At 43.7% G+C, this 16710-nt stretch overlaps 1 protein-coding gene and 1 long non-coding RNA gene across 3 annotated transcripts in view; one reads left to right on the top strand and one right to left on the bottom strand.

Annotated features, from left to right (window-relative positions):
- Positions 1–2838, bottom strand: part of LOC147575641 (uncharacterized) — a 45923-nt gene extending 43085 nt beyond the window's left edge. Inside the window, exon 1 of one of the 2 annotated variants that reach the window (XR_015242589.1) lies at positions 2617–2838. This is a non-coding gene — a long non-coding RNA (uncharacterized LOC147575641). The remainder of the gene's footprint in view (positions 1–2616) is intronic. The other variant, XR_015242588.1, reaches the window with a different exon arrangement.
- A 2556-nt stretch (positions 2839–5394) lies between these two features.
- NARS1 (asparaginyl-tRNA synthetase 1) overlaps positions 5395–16710 on the top strand; it is an 18548-nt gene continuing 7232 nt past the window's right edge. The window contains exons 1-9 of the mRNA XM_025931040.2: positions 5395–5567; positions 6666–6745; positions 9479–9544; positions 9639–9731; positions 9818–9907; positions 11053–11131; positions 12667–12737; positions 14850–14936; positions 16479–16700. Coding sequence (XP_025786825.2) covers positions 5525–5567; positions 6666–6745; positions 9479–9544; positions 9639–9731; positions 9818–9907; positions 11053–11131; positions 12667–12737; positions 14850–14936; positions 16479–16700 — 831 coding nt within the window. The 5' untranslated portion in view covers positions 5395–5524. The remainder of the gene's footprint in view (positions 5568–6665; positions 6746–9478; positions 9545–9638; positions 9732–9817; positions 9908–11052; positions 11132–12666; positions 12738–14849; positions 14937–16478; positions 16701–16710) is intronic.

Here is a 16710-nt window from a genome sequence, read left to right as displayed (position 1 = left end):
AATCATTAAGAATGCAACCCAAGGGAAAGTCTTTTGGAATCTGCCGAGCATTTCCCATATTTACAAATAAATTTGGTGTCCTGCTTTCCTTAGTCCATCAGAGAGAGCCAGGTTCAACCAAAGTCTGCAAAGTGCGTGCACAGTGCAAGGCAGGCCTCTCCCGCCTCTGCTGGCTAGTTACTGGCCAGAAAGAACACGCTCTCACAGGCTGAGAGGAGCTAAGCCGAAGCTGTCTGGTAGTCACCCTACAGAGTAGAAGGAGGGGAAAGAGCAGCGAAAAGAAGAGGAAGGTTAAAGGAGGAGGGAAGGGAACTGGGAAGGAAGGGAAAAGGGAACTGCATTGCCTGAATGAAAGTAGGCAGAACCCCCGACGCTGGAGACAGACTTACTCAGCACAGTGACACTGAAGCAGCCATGAAGGGATTGTGTCCAGCTGCTCTAATGGGTCCCAGACTCTCTCCCAGAGTGGGAGAAAGATCCCCTGGGATTCCCTCATGGTCCCCAAAGAAGTATGATACTGAATCAGGCTCTTGTGCTCTCTATGCAATAGAAGTTGACAAGAGGCCAAATGGGAGTCCCTGCTCCGTCCCGCCTGGGACTCATCTTGCGGTTTCATCACAAAATGGTTCTGCTGAGCCAACTGTATAATAAATAAGCCAGTCTATGGAAATTCTGTAAGAGGTTTCCAGTTACCATCAGCCTTGAGACTCCTACCTACCTTCAGTTTCCTTATTTAAATTTCTGTGACCAACACAAAAATTTAATGCTTACTCGAGAGTTCAATAAAGTAGTATTTCTAAAGGGAGAGTTTTGGTTCAAGTTTCTGGAAAACTTGCACCAAGATGTCATCACGGCAAACATCTTCAGTAAATGTGAACCCAGAAGAGCCCCCTTTTTTTTTTTTTTGAAGTTTATTCATTTATTTTGACAAAGCACACAGTGCACACGAGTGAGGGAGCATGGGAGGGGATAAGAGAATCCCAAGCAGGCTCCGCACTGTCAGCACAGAGACCAACTCAGGAGGGGATTGAGACCTGAGCTGAAATCTAGAGTCGAACACTCGACCAACTGAGACACCCAGGAGCCCCGTCCCCCAGAAGAGCTTTTTTAAAATTGACTGGATTTGTCTAAGACTTGGATATTTCTCAGGATTTTGTGGCTTGGGGTGAAAATACTTTCATGACCTGTTCCCATAGTAAAAAATAAAAAGCCTGACAAACTAAGAAATCATCAGCTGGGCCGGAGACCCCTGGAGACTCACTAGGGCCTCAGCTCCTGCCAAACGGACAAAGTGATTGCTCTTCAAACCTAGAGGTTAGTTCTCACAGCTTTCAAAGAACACCATTCTGCTTTGAAAGCTTCCCAGCTCCTTCTCCATTTCACTCTGTCTTCACCTTTCTTAAAGGCTCTTCCAAATCCCACATCATGCTCAAGACAACTCAGTGAAAAAAAGGCTAAACTGATGTTAATTATGCTTTTAGGAAGAAATGGTAGGCTAGAGCACAGCCTGGGGAGTCTATAGGGGCACTGGGGTGGATCCTGAGAGCAAAGGGAAATCATGGAAGGTTGACAAGTGGAGAAAAAATGTTTTTTTGTTTTAAGTGTTCTCCAGGGCTTGAATGGAGAGCTGTGAGGCTTCAGGAGACAGGCAGAGGGGTTGGCAGGAGAGAGGATACTACTTGGATTGTACTAGAAGGAAAGCATAGGTGTTGGAGAGGAAAGTTTGAGGGCTGTTAAGGGAGGACTATCAGGCAGCTACTACTTAATAGCGTGAAGCAAAAAACAGGTCATTTGCTGAGAGCTGGGGCAGTGAGAAGGGTCTGTAGATTCGGAGACACGCTGGGATACTGAATTCCTGAGACGTTCAGCAAGGGAAGAGCTGAGTGGGTGAGGGTGCAAATGGGGCAGGTCCTTCAGCAGTTTGGTTGAAGGCTTGAAGATGTGATTCGTGCAGAATCGTGAAACAAGAAATTAATGATGTTATTTTAATACCATTTCTATTCTAACTCAGGAGGCTTACTGTATGCCAAGCACATACGAGGCATATTTGTATACTTGATCTCCAATAAACTCACAACAGCCTTTCCAGAAGATTATCATTTTACAATGGAAAAATCTGTGCCTCACACTGGTGACGGAACCTGGACGGCGTCAGGGAGGCAGAAGACAGAGAGTCCTGAATCCTATGTATGTAGCTGGCTTCAGCGCCCCAGCTGCAGAGTTATCATTATTCACCATCCTTACAGGGTAAGCATCCAGCAGGGTTTTAAAATGATTTCGCTTTTTTAAAAAAACTTGTTTTAGAAGGAGATTATAGATTAGGTGCTTACGAACGAGTTCACAAACATCAAGGAGCCTGGAAAGCGCAGAAATTAACGAACAAACCTAAGTGCTTAAACTTTACAACGAGAAGGTAAGTTACAATCCTGAAGCTAACAGTTTCATCGTCACGGTAACTCCTACGTTTTGTTTGCAGTTACAGGCAGGTGTTAAGGAGGACGGGGATTTTTGTATTGCTTGCCATCTCGCTAATTAATTGGACACTGGGCCTCCCCTCCCTCCACCCGTCCCCGTTCCCGGCCTGGGGATGGGTAAAGGAGCCTTAGAGGTGCTTACAGTGTAGTTCGCATCTTCTCTCTCCGGAGACTGTCTCGAGGAGCACATCGCTAGGTGCAGGAGCGAACTCTATAGACGTCTGCGGGATTGCTCCGAGACAGCGCGGGAAAGGCAGGGCTTCCGCGACGAGCGCGAGCCCGGGAGCTTCCACGCACACCTGGAGGTGCTGCGCGGAGCCGAAAGGCAGGACCAGGTGAGGTAAAAGCGGAAGTGGCCGGAGACAACATGGCGGCGCCGGCATCGCGCGCCCTGAGTTCAAGCAGGCGGTCCGCTACGGTGGCCCGTGAGAGCCATTACAGAATTAGGTCAACGACTCGCATCCCGCGCCTGGTGGAGGGAAGTGTAAATCAGCCCTGACTGGGATGACCCTGAGCCCTGAGTGGCCGCAAAGGCGGGCCCTCGAGCACCATGAGAAGGGGGCGCCCCCAGCTGGCCTGAGTCGCATAAGGAGACAGAGGAACAGTGCATTTCATTTATTTCATTTCATTTCATTCATTCAGTTTTGTTCTTGGAAGTGACCCTTTCAGCGATACTGTAGGGAAAGTTCCTGCGATACTGTAGGGAAAGTTTCGGAGGGAGATCGGACTAAGAGACTGGTGGGCCAAACCCTTAGTGCATGAAGGGCAGTCCAGATGACAATTTCTTAGAGCCACCTGTCAGGAGTTAGATGCAGCCAGCCTGCAGCGAGGGAGCTGGGGGAATACCCCAACCTCACTCTCCTCGCTCTGTTCTCCTGCCCGTGCTCCTGGCTAGCTGTATCTCACCAGAAGCCAGAGAGCCTGTTGATGTGTTCCCCATTAGTCAGCCTCTGGGACCCAGAGCAAAGTGAAGAGGAGAAATTCATCTGGCTGGACTGTGACGGGCAGGCCCTAGGACGGTTCCCATTGAGCTTCGCCTCCTGGTATTCACCCCTTCGTGTAATCCTCTCCCGTGCTGTACTACGTTGGTTTGTGTGACCAGTAGAAGTAGAAATGATGAAACGGGATGAAATGTTACCTCACTAATCAGATCATAAAAGGCACTTTAGCTTGGGATTTGGTCACTGTGGGAGGCAGCTTTCCAAGATGGCCCCCTTGATCCTCACCTCCTAATAGTCATGCCTGGTGTAAAACCCTGTGTTTGAGTGTAGGCTGGACCAAGTGACTGGATTCTAACAAGCAGAATATGGTGAACGTTAAGGATGTCACTTCTGGGAGTAGGCTGCAAAAGAGTGTGCCTTTCATCTTGTTTGCTTGCTGTGATGTTTGCCCGTTGGAGGGCCCATATGGCAAAGAAATGAGGCCAACAGACAGCGAGGAACTGAACCCCGCCAACACTCACCTGAGTGTGGAAGAAAATTCACCCCAGGTGAGACTTAAGCATCTTAAATTATGATGACTGCAGCCCCAGCTGACACCTTGATTGCAGCCTTTTGAGAGGCCTAAGCCAGAGTCCCCAGCCAAGCCTTGCCCAGATTCCTGGTCCACAGACATGAGAAGCCAAATGTTGCTAGTTTGAGGGTAATTTATCATATACAACGACAGGTAATTAACACAGCTTCTCTCTCTCTGATCACTCGCTTTGGGGGAAGTCAGCTGTCCTGTCATTAAAAGCACTATGGGGAACCCAGCTGGACAAGAAGGCAAGTAGGCCTTCTGCCCACAGCCATAGAGTGAGCTCCGTAGCAGATCCTCCCCTAGCCAAACTTCAGAAGACTGCAGCCCCTGCCCACAGCTTGATTCAGGAGACCCAGAGCCCCAACCCCCAGCGAAGCCACTCCTGGAATTCCTGGCCCTCAGAAACTGTGTGTTTGTTGTTTTAAGCGCCCAAGGTTTGAGGTAATTTGCTTTGCAGCAACAGATCACTAATACTTGTGTGGACAAACAAAAAGTTAGCAAAGAGGGAAAGGGAAAGTCCGTGAAATTAGCTGAAGTACTCTTGAAGAAAAGTATTTGGTTCCTATTCTCCATAGAGTCTGAACCTATGCACGTTGTTATTTTTAGTTCCTTTCATAACAAAAATAAGTTTTCCTTTGACTCAAGGACAAACTCTGGTATTCCACTCAACAGAGAATGATGACCAATGATGACCTTAGCTACCTTTTTTTTTTTTTTTTTTTTTTTTTTTTTTTTTTTTAGTATCTATTATGCACTGGGCAGTGTACTTGTATCATCCTTCCCAAATAGGGAAATTGAAGCATAGACAGGTTGGGGAATTTACCCCAAGGCAGTTAGTAAAAGGCAGAACCAGAATTTCAGCCAGGTTTGAAGCCTTAGTTCTTTTCGCATTATTATGGCCTAAGAGTGATCCTTACAACTTTATATAAAAATATTCATAATCCAAATCATAAATACGTAAGTACTGTACGTTCATCCATTTACGTTAGAAAGTTAAAGCATCTTCATATGTCACAACAGGCAACCCAAGTGAGGGCCTCTTCTGTCCCTCACCCTCATCCCCACCTCGTGGCTAGCTCTCAATATATTTGATGACATTAATTCCACAAGCATTCCAACATTTGGGGATACAGAGCGAAACTTCTGGTGTTATTTCCAAAAGGGCCCCAGCGCACCTACAGCTGGGGGCAGAATTCAGCAGGGAAAACAGGCAGGTGGAGACCGTAGGGAAAGGATTGTAGCCCCTCCCCCGGCTCCCGGGTCTAAGCCTCCTGGGAGTTCCCAAAGGACCAGTGCCGAGAGCCCCTCAGCACGCGGGGGCGGGGCGTCGGACCCGGAAGTTGTCTCTGCCCGACCCAAAGATGGCGGCTACAGTGACGCCCGCCCTCATGTCGTATCTTCCTGTAACCAATGCGCCCTGACGCTCGGGTGATTCGCCGGGGCGGCCTATGCGCGTCGTTCTGATGCAACGTCCGAGTCGAAGAATCCTCCGGTGCACGTTGGGGTGACAAGGCAGCAGTGCGTTGCAGGCGATGTCCTTGGAGGTGACCGGGCCGACCGCAGGGATGGTACTAGGTGAGCGGGGATTGGGGACCCCGGAGTGTGTAAGTGGAGCGATGCCCCTGCGTGGGGCAGGAAGCTAGTTGCAGTGGATTGCCTGGTCCCGAGTGGGCGGTCCACCGCTATTTATTCGTGAAAGATGGGAGCGAGGGAGGGGCCTGGACCCCCGCTGGGTCCCGACTAGCGGAGCGGGGCCCGGCTCCCCGGGAACCCCCAAACCTCCGGGGACTGCGATGGCGGCAGCCCCGGACCCTGCCCCACGGCGAACCATCTCGTGATTCAGCTGAGACTTGGGCACTGCGAGGCACTGTGAGACATCAGAGTAATCCCCAAATATGTAAGCTCTTCCAAGAGATCATCCCGAAAGGACTTGTGAATGCTAATTCGCTTTCACACATCCTCATTTATATTGAGATTTCCGGGGGACCATATGGTGCAGTAGAAAAAGGAAAACAGAGACCTGGATTGATGTCACTGTTCACACTCAACTAGTTATAAGGCCTTCTGCAGTTTGTTTAAGCTCAGAGCTTCGGTATCCTTTAAAGATCAGACGGAGCTGGTATTTATTTGACATCTGTGCACTGTCACTGGGATATCTGTTTTGCATGTGTTATTTCGTCCTCCGTGCAGCCGATCAAGATGGGTATCATGTTTTCCCTCATTTCATAGACAAATAAGCTCAGAAAGGTTAAGTGAATTCCCGAGGATCACCTGGCTTTTAAAGCACAACATCCAAAAAGATAAAAAATAAAAAAAAAATAAAGCACAACATCCAAGATTCCAGTCCGGTCTGGCCAACTCCAAAGCCTTTTTGTTTTGTTTTGTTTTGTTTTAATTGTTTCGGACTCCAATAGATACAGAAGCAGTCTCACAAATTAGAATCATCAAAGTTCATTTTGAAAAGCCAAATTTGTAACTAGTGTGTTTTTATGTGATGTCACTGAAATAAGGGAGTGGGAAAGTAATTATAATACTTCTTTTGGACTGTGGTAATTTTTGCTAATCAGTTGCTTGTTCTGTTCACAAAGGTAAAGAATGGATGAAGTAGTTACAGTATGAGGTGACTAATAATTATTGGCCAAGTGAGTAACTTATTCTCCTTTTGTAAAACAGAGCTCTATGTCTCGGATCGAGAGGGAAATGATGCTACAGGTGATGGAACCAAGGAGAAACCTTTTAAAACAGGTCTAAAGGTAGCGTCTCATTAGGAAAATGGCTTTGTGTTTATTAATGACTTATGTTTATTGCTCTGTGAGTTGTCAATGATTTTATTTCGGGAAGTAGATTGTTTTTTAATTTTTTTTATGTTTATTCATTTTTGAAAGACAGAGAGAGCACAAGCAGGGGTGGGGCGGAGAGAGAGGGGGGCACACAGAATCCAAAGCAGGCTCCAGGCTCTGAGCTGTCAGCACAGAGCCCGACGCGCGGCTCGAACTCACTAACTTCAAGATGGTGACCTGAGCCGAAGTCGGATGCTCAACCGACTGAGCCACCCAGGCACCCCAAGAAGTAGATTTGAAGAGAATTTTCAGGAAAGAGAAAATGAGGAATGTATACAGCTGTGTAGCTTTAAGAGTATTGGATGAAGAAGGTTTTAAACTTAATTTGAACATTTTGAAGAGGTGTCTTCTTTTTCTTTCTTATCACCCTGAGAGAGAACATGCGAAACTCACTAGAGGATTTTTATTTTTATTTTTTTATTTTTTTTTAATGTTTATTTATTTTTGAGACAGAGAGAGACACAGCATGAGCAGGGAAGGGACAGAGAGGGAGACACAGAATGTGAAGCAGGCTCCAGGCTCTGAGCTGTCAGCACAGAGCCCGATGCAGGGCTCGAACTCACGAACTGTGAGATCATGACCTGAGCTGAAGTCGGACGCTTAACCGACTGAGCCACCCAGGCGCCCCAAGGATTTTTAGATCATGAGAAATAATAGTACGTTAGTAAATTAGCATTCTGTCTTCACTCTACAGACTCCTGAATCACGGAGTGTCTGTTCTGAGAAACGGGTCCATTCTTAGTGTACTAATATAAATTAGATTCTTTGAGTCTCAAGACTCAGGATCACATCTAGATTCTAGTGGTAAATTCACTAAGAGGCCTCTTGGGAGATTAGAAGAAATCTGGGCATGAATTTCATGTGATGGAGGCTGAGTCATAACTTTTAGAGGGAAATCTTTCATTTCCAGTTGTTTTGGGGTGATTCCTATGGCTCCCCAAAACTGACAACAGTGTTTAGGTGAATGTTTGCAGAATGTCACTATTAGCAAAAGTGTGCCATTCTAATTTGGAGAATTGAAGTTTGGGTCTTTCAATTTCAGTGATAAAAAAAGAGCCATCAGTAGAGAGTGTCAGGTAGCAAATTCCCAATGATTTACAAACATCTCTATAAAGTCTGATTATTAAAAAGAATTCCTCCTCTTGGATGTTTTTTAAAAGATCCAGGTTCCCTCCTCTGCGATGATCATTGAGTTGGGGTTAGCGTTAAGACAAGATGAAAATTATTTTCCAGGTTTGGAAACTAGACCTTTAGTTTTTATAAGCTGCAGATCCTATACCTGGAGAGACTAATTTGTTACATTTCGTGGTTGACTGAATCAAGTAATATAAACTATGAAATATAAATGACACAGCGACACCTGATATGTCTTCATATTTATGAAAAGAGGTGTTCTACATGGAGGGATTTTTCAAATTAAATGAGGCTTATGTAGCCTTAAGGTTCTCAACCATTGTTTTTGTTTCTGAAAGAGTTTCAGAAACAACTTCCCTGATTTCTTAATGAAGATTAACCATTTAGGTGTAATCTGTGACTGTATTTTATCGTTAGCTCTTTCTCCTCTGTCGTTCTCAGTATACTTCCTGCTGGTCCCCACAGCCCCTTAAAATCTGTTTCTTCCAGTCTGCTTATACTGGGAAACTGTATACAGTTGATCCTTGGACAATACACCCCCGCAGAGTCAAATCTGTATATAGCTTTTGACTTCCCTAAAACTTAACTACTAATAGCTTCCCGTTAAGCAGAAGTTTTACCAATCACATAAACAGTCAACACATATTTTGAATGGTATATGTATTATATACTGTATTTTTTAAAAAAGTAAACTAGAAGAAAGAACATGTTAAAATCATAAGGAAGAGGGGCACCTGGATGGCTCAGTCATTTGAGTGTCCGACTTTGGCTCAGGTCAGGATCTTACAGTTATAAGTTCAAGACCCACATCAGGCTCTCTGCTGTCAGCATGGAGCCCGCTTCAGATCTTCTGTCCCCCTCTCTCTCTCTCTCTGCCCCTCCATTGCTTGCACTCTTTCTCTCAAAATAAAAATAAACCTTAAAAAAAAATAAGGAAGAGAAAATGTACTTACAGTACTATACCGTGTCTGTGGGAAAAAATCTGCATAAGTGGACCCACTCAGTTAAAAAAAAAATTTTTTTTAATGTTTATTCATTTTTGAGAGGCAGACTGTGAGCAGGGGAGGGGCAGAGAGAGAGGAAGACACAGAATCCAAAGCAGGCCCCAGACTCTCAGCTATCAGCACAGAGCCCGACACGCGGCTTGAACTCACAAACTGTGAGATCATGACCTGAGCCAAAGTCAGACGTTCAACCAGCTGAGCCACCCAGGAGCCCCTGGACCCACTCAGTTTAAACCCGTGTTCAGGGGTCAACTGTAATGTGCAACCGAACTTGCTAGAATTTTTGTGAAAGGACCTGAGCACTTCTACTTTAAGCAAAGTGTTTTTAGTACATCGGACCAGTCATTCTATGAACATTGACTTTTGGCTCTTGGGGCCTGTATGCTTTTCTTCCTGGCTCTTGATTATGTTCTAGATAGCTGAAGTTGCCTCATAATTAGGATGTTATTTTGATTTCAAATATTGTACAACGTCAAAACAATTTTCTTTTTCTCCCTTCCCACCCAAGGCTTTGATGACAGTAGGAAAAGAGCCCTTTCCCACCATTTACATAGATTCACAAAAAGAAAATGAGGTAGGTGAGCTAAAAAACTCAACAGAATTACATTTTATGAATAAATTTGCATCAGAACATGGAGGTCTTGAAAAAAATATGTTTTTCTCTCTAGAGGTGGGATGTTATTTCTAAATCACAGATGAAGAACATTAAAAAAATGTGGCATAGGGAACAAATGAAGAGTGAATCCCGGGAAAAGAAAGAGGTGAGTCATGACTTTGCTACTGTGAACGGTTTTGGGGTTAGAATACTAGAAACCGTGTTAACAGATTGCTTTATTGTTAAAATTAGGCAGAAGACAATTTGCGAAGAGAAAAGAACCTGGAAGAAGCAAAGAAAATTACCATCGAAAACGATCCAAGTCTCCCAGAGCCAAAATGTGTGAGTGTGACACGTGTTGTCCCAAATATCGTGGACTTCCCACGCCAGACTGTCAGCTCTGTGTCTGAGGGGCGTGCCCCATGGTCTGTTCCTTTGCACCATTTACCCTTCCTTGCCTTTTAGAAGGCATAGAGGGAAATTACATTTTCGAGTTGTGAGGCTGGTTCTTCTGGGGTTCGTTTTATTATAAAGTTTAGTAATTAGGTGTTGAATGGTTCCTGCCCTGCCTAAAAGCTGCCTAAGTGTCCTCCCTCCCTACCTGTCCATTTCCTCACCATAAAATAAGGGGAAAATCCATGATTTTCATTATTACTTTTTTTAATAGTGATGTTTCTTTTTTAATATTTATTTTTGAAGGAGAGAGAGAGAGAGACAGAGCATGAGCGGGGGAGGGGCAGAGAGAGAGAGGAAGACACAGAATCCAAAGCAGGCTCCAGGCTCTGAGCTGTCAGCACAGAGCCTGATGTGGGGCTCAGACTCACAAGCTGTGAGATCATGACCCGAGTTGAAGTTGGACACTTAACCGACTGAGCCACCCAGGCACCCCTGTTTTCATGACTTTTTTAAACAGATGAAACATTTTGTGATTTTGTGAATTGCATGCCTCTGTATTTTCTCTAGAACAGATGCTGGGCTGTGAGTGGACATACTTAAATGTCAAGTCGTTCTTGCTCCTGATGCATTTTCCTATTTTTCCCGTGTCCTTAACAATGAGCTGTCTTGGCTGCATTCATGCTCCCCTTCCTGTGCTCCTCTCTCCTTACCCCTCCAAAGCAAAAGCTGGCCTTGCTTAGCTTCCACCTTTCGATGTCAGGAGGGACTATGAGGGCAGGAGAGGGCTCTGTGTGGACTGGTTGTTGCTATTATGAGTTCATTTCATCATTGCTTATATATCAGTATCTGAGATTCCCGATGTTTCTCAGGGTCAGTTTTACACTAAGAGAACACTTGGATTTTTTTTTTTTTTTTTTTAACCACTCCAATATGGTGAAACTTGTTGGTTCTGACCTGCTGTAGAATGACTGTAGTTTTGTACCATTTGTGAATCTTTAACACTTTTACTGTCATCCGTCTAATAGTAGTGGAGAAGTTGATATGTGGTAAATTACACAGTTGGTCAAATGTTATTGATTTCAATTTGACAGGTGAAGATTCATGCACTGGAAGGATACAGAGGCCAAAGAGTAAAGGTATTTGGCTGGGTCCACAGGCTGCGTAGGCAAGGTAAATGGTATAGCTTTGCTTTTCTCTCTTCAATTTTATTTATTTTTATTTTTATTTATTTTTTTTCAACATTTATTTATTTTTGGGACAGAGAGAGACAGAGCATGAATGGGGCAGGGGCAGAGAGAGAGGGAGACACAGAATCGGAAACAGGCTCCAGGCTCTGAGCCATCAGCCCAGAGCCCGACGCGGGGCTCGAACTCACGGACCGCGAGATCGTGACCTGGCTGAAGTCGGATGCTTAACCGACTGCGCCACCCAGGCGCCCCTCTCTCTTCAATTTTAAACATCCCTGGTCTTAGGTGAAGGAGAACATTAAAGACCTTTTCTTGGGGAGAGGGGTGAAATTTTTGGTATTGGAAGCTAGGTTTTAAAAGATGTGAACCATGGCCTTACTTTGTTCTTCTGTAATATGACTATTACAGGTTTAAAAATTACTTAAATGCTGGGGCACCTGGGTGGCTCAGTCGGTTAAGCGTCTCTTGATTTTGGCTCAGGTCATGATCTCATGGTTTGTGACTTCGAGCCCCTCATCAGGCTCTGCGCTGACAGTGCAGAGCCTGCTTGAGATCCTCTCTCTCTTTCTCTCTCTGCTCCCTGCCCCCTCAAAAATAAGTAAATAAATAAATAAGCATTTAAGATACAAGTTATTTAAAGATTATTTAAATGCTATTTAACGGTAAGCAACCACAGAGATCAGAAGTATCCAGTAAATATTTGTCTACTTGAATTTAATTATTTAATGAAAAGCAGAGGATGTATTACAGGAAGTACAAAGCCAGATCTGAAATTTATTTATGGCAGTAGTGTTGACTCCTATAATTAGTGTATCTGCATTCTACTTCTTCCTCGGCTCTGACTTTCTGCTTTCTCTTATTTTTATTTTTTTTTAATGTTTGTTTATTTTAAGAGAGAGTCGGGCACAAGTCGGGGAGTGGCAGAGAGAAAGGGAGAGAGAGAATCCTAAGCAGGCTCCTCACCATCAGTGCAGAGCCCAGCATGGGGCTCAATCCCACGAAACCGCGAGATCATGTCTGAGCTGAAATCAGGAGTCAGACACTTAACCGACTGAGCCACCCAGGCGCCCCTCGTATTATTATTTTTATTACATGTATTTTATTGTAAGGAGTTATCACATCCTTTGGAAATAAGATGGGGCATAAATAAAAAGAGTGATTCTGTGCAGCAATGTTTATGCCCCTCCCACTGAGCACACAGCACCAGGTTATTACAGGGGATGCAGGGGTGAATAAGACCTAATCCCTCGTCTCACGTGGCTTACTGTCTTGCTTTCCCATGGTCACGTGGATCATGAGGCTCACATAGGCTTTGGGAGCAGAGTGCAGAAAGTAAAGAACTTTACGAATACTGAGTAGTGATATTACCAGTGGCCGCTTGGGAGGAAGGGGGCCACAAGGGAGGTTTGACCTTTTAACACTTAACCATGGAGTTTCCTTTTTTAATATCAAATTATGAGAAAGTACTTTTACGTGCCTTGAGAACATTCTGGCTAAATTTTTCTTTCTCACGTTTAGGAAAGAATTTAATGTTCCTAGTGTTGCGGGATGGTACGGGTTATCTTCAATGTGTCTTGTCGGATGACTTGGTAAGTGTTTTTTCTTCCTTATAGCTGAAAATCTGATTATTTTCAGTAAGTTCCTTTACTGTTAGTTTTGGGAATTTTAGGAGCAGTTTATGTATTTTAAACTGTTATTATGGAAAATTTCCAACACATAAAAATAGGAAACAGTACGGTTGACCCTCGAACAACATGGGTTTGAACTGCACAAGTCCGCTTTGCACATGGGTTTTTTGACAGTATCGTAAGTGTATTTTCTCCTTTATGACCTTGTTCACGACGTCTCCCTTTCTCTAGTTTCCTTTAAGAATACAGTATATAATGCACATAACATGTAAAATATGTTAATTGTTTTTATGTTATTGGTAAGGCTTCTGGTCAACCTTAGGCTGTTAGTTAAGTTTTGGGGGAATCAAGTGATAAGTGTATTTTTGACGGTGCAGGGGGTCAGCACCCCTAACTCCCAGATTGTTCCAGGTCAGCTGTATGAGGAAACCTCAGGGGTTCATCACCTAGCTTCGTTAACATCTTCGTCAGTTTCAGCTGCTGTAATAAAGTACCATAGATTGGGTGGCTTACAAACAGAAACTTATTTCTCACAGTTCTAGAGGCCTATTGTGTTCTGGTGAGGGCCCTCTTCCTGGTTGCAGACTGCCAACTTCCTGTTGCATTTTCACATGGCAGAGAGCAGAGGAGGGGGGCAAACCCTGGTAACTCTTAAAAGGGCGCTAACCCCGTGACCGACCCTCATGACCTCATCTCATCCTCATCACCTCTGCGGGGCCTCACTTCCTCACCCCGTGCATTGGGGTGCAGGATTTCAACATACGAATTTTAGGGGGACAAAAACATTAAGTCATTAAGTAATGACTAATGTGTGGCCAGTTCTGGTTTTCTACACCCCCCCCCCCACTTTTACTCCCCAGACATTGTACCATTTCATAGAAATATACTTGAATTTGCATCTCCAAGAAAAAAAAATTTTTTTAAGTGTATTTATTTTTGAGAGATAGAGACAGAGCATGAGCAGGGAGGGACAGAGAGAGAAGGAGACACAGAATCCGAAGCAGGCTCCAGGGTCTGAGCTGTCAGCACAGAGCCTGACACGGGGCTCGAACTCACAAACTGTGAGATTGTGACCTGAGCCGAAGTCCGAGGCTTAACCAACTGAGCCACTCAGGTGCCCCCCCAAAAAATATTTCTAAGATAACCATGCTAATGTTATCACAACTTCCTAAAATGAAGACCACTCCTAATTGGTTGGTTTGAATGAGAACCCAAACCAGATCTGTGTATTCCTTTGAGTTGATGTGGGTCTGAAATCTCAGTCTGTAACCGTTCTTCCTTTTTCTTTTCTTCCTCCATCCTCACTCCCTCCACCCGCCCCCCCACAACCAGCCCTTGCTGTTTATTTGTTTGAAAAAACCTAGTTGGTTGTCTCGTGGAACTTGTCCATTCTAGATTTGGTTGGGTGCATCCTGAGATGTCATTTAACATGTTCCTCTATCCTCTGTATTTCTTATAAGCTTATCAGATTCAGGTTTTTGGGTTTTTTTGTTTGGTCTGGTTTAGTTTGGTTTTGTTTGTTTGTTTGTTTGTTTGTTTTTGACACAGCTACTTCCTGGGCGAGGCTCTGCTCTTTCAATCGCATCATATCATAAAACACATAAAGACACATGTTGTCTTTTTTTTTTATGATTTGATGATAGTGAGTTGAAGTGTTGATAGCCTGACCCCCCCCTTATAAAGGTACTTGTCACTTTTGTCCTAATGATTTTAGTAGTATCGACGATCATAGTCTAGGTGGACTGTTTATTATTTCAACAGTCTGAATTTTAAAGAAAAAAAATGGACTGTTCAGATATTTTTAAGAGATGTGGGCTACTGTCATTTCTGCATATATATGTATATAAAGTGTCTATTTACTTCTATATGTTTATCTGTAAATGGATGGATCCTTCCCCCACAAAAATAGCTATTAATAGTAGATATTAGTACTAAATACTAATGGCCGTATTATTTTACCGGTTTTAGACCAGGTAACTTCTATGTAAGTAATCCCCTTAGTTTTCTATGCATTGGAACATATATTTTGACGTAAATATGAGTCAGTAAATTTGAGCTTTAATCTTTTTACAGTGTCAGTGTTACAATGGAGTAGTCTTGGCCACCGAGAGTAGCGTTGCAGTCTATGGGATGCTAAATCTGACTCCAAAGGGCAAGCAGGTGAGTAGATTGAATTCCTCACTGGATGAACAGGTGGTTGTTTGTTCTCCAGTGCTTTTCTATTTGTACTTTCTGTATTTGGGAAATAAACCCGCTACTGTGATGTCCTTGCTAAATTTAACATCCCTTTACCTTTTCCAGCGAAATATGTACACTGTACATCTCACATGATGCAACAAACTCAGGGATTTCCAGTTTTACAGATTTCTTAAATAACCCTCAGGGGCCATAGTAAAGCCACTTTGCTACGGATGTGTGAATAATTTTTCAGCAAGGTGGAAGTAAGAGCCATCTCCCCCAAAAATTTTATGAGAGGACAGTAACCTGAATCTGAAATTTTATGAACAGAATTTGAAAGTCTCTTTTAGAAAAAGTGAACTGTAGTTCTGATAGAGAGTTGTTTGTTCTCCAGCCAACAGGCCCATAACCCACACCAGTTACAGCTACTTGTTGGTAATTATCGTTCAGGTAATTACTGTGGTTCTGCTTGTTGGCTGGGAAAGAAAACGAACGAATGTGGCATATTAACCACCAGAGGGAGCCCCTAGAGTCTTCCTGATAGACTAGAAATACCGATAAAAGAGGGTCTCCCGGACTTCATGTAAAAGAACCTACATTAAGAATAAATATCTGACTCAGGTTCACTGATGTAATGTCATTTGCAAAACGGAGTAGTCGTTATGATGTGTTACTTGCTCTCCAGGGTTTGGCACCAAGATAATTACATATATTCCATGATGCCTGGCTTCTAAAATGAATTGCTATTAATGGAATTATTAGGGAGAATTTGAATTTCTGTCATATATCTGTTCCAAAGAGAAACAGCTTTTGGTAAAATCTTTGCATTTAAGGAGTTTTTTAATATAAGTAAAGTGTTATTTTATTTTATTTTTTTTTTATTATTATTATTTTTTTAACATTTATTTATTTTTGGGACAGAGAGAGACAGAGCATGAACGGGGGAGGGGCAGAGAGAGAGGGAGACACAGAATTGGAAACAGGCTCCAGGCTCTGAGCCATCAGCCCAGAGCCCGATGCGGGGCTCGAACTCACGGACCGCGAGATCGTGACCTGGCTGAAGTCGGATGCTTAACCGACTGCGCCACCCAGGCGCCCCTGTAAAGTGTTATTTTAAATTATCGGGCATTCTGTGTCTCCCTTTCTCTCTCTGCCCCTCCCCCGTTCATGCTCTGTCAAAAAAAAAAAAAAAAAAAAAAAAATTATCGGGCAAAGGTGAGAAGATACGCTGGCTGGTAATGGTGGTTAGTACTTACTCCAAGTTGCAAGATTATCATTTATTTTCTAGTTAGTGCTTTTCTATTTTGTTTTTAAATTGCATATTTACTCTGAGAGGAATATTAAAAATATCAATATAAAATTGAATTATTGGGTCTTTGTGATTGCAAAAGTAGGCTAATACTGATGAGGTCTTAGAAATACCAGGTTACCAAAAATTTTGACATAAATTAAAATCCTCAATAATGTTAGTTTTTTGTCTTCTCCTCTCTCTCCTTTCTCCCCACCCCTCTTTCTAAAATGTAGGCTCCCGGTGGCCATGAGCTGAGCTGTGACTTCTGGGAACTGATCGGGTTGGCCCCTGCCGGAGGAGCTGATAACCTGATCAACGAGGAGTCGGATGTTGATGTCCAGCTCAACAACCGACACATGATGATCCGGGGAGAAAACATGTCCAAGATCCTGAAAGCACGTTCCGTGGTCACTAGGTGCTTTCGAGATCACTTCTTTGATAGGGGATACTATGAAGTAAGTGTGT

This window comes from Puma concolor, chromosome D3, assembly GCF_028749965.1.
Source record: "Puma concolor isolate L17-30 chromosome D3, mPumCon1.1.hap2, whole genome shotgun sequence".
Taxonomy (NCBI): Eukaryota; Metazoa; Chordata; class Mammalia; order Carnivora; family Felidae; genus Puma; species Puma concolor.
Note: the sequence above shows the minus strand (reverse complement) of the source record. Positions and strands in the feature narration are given on the sequence as shown.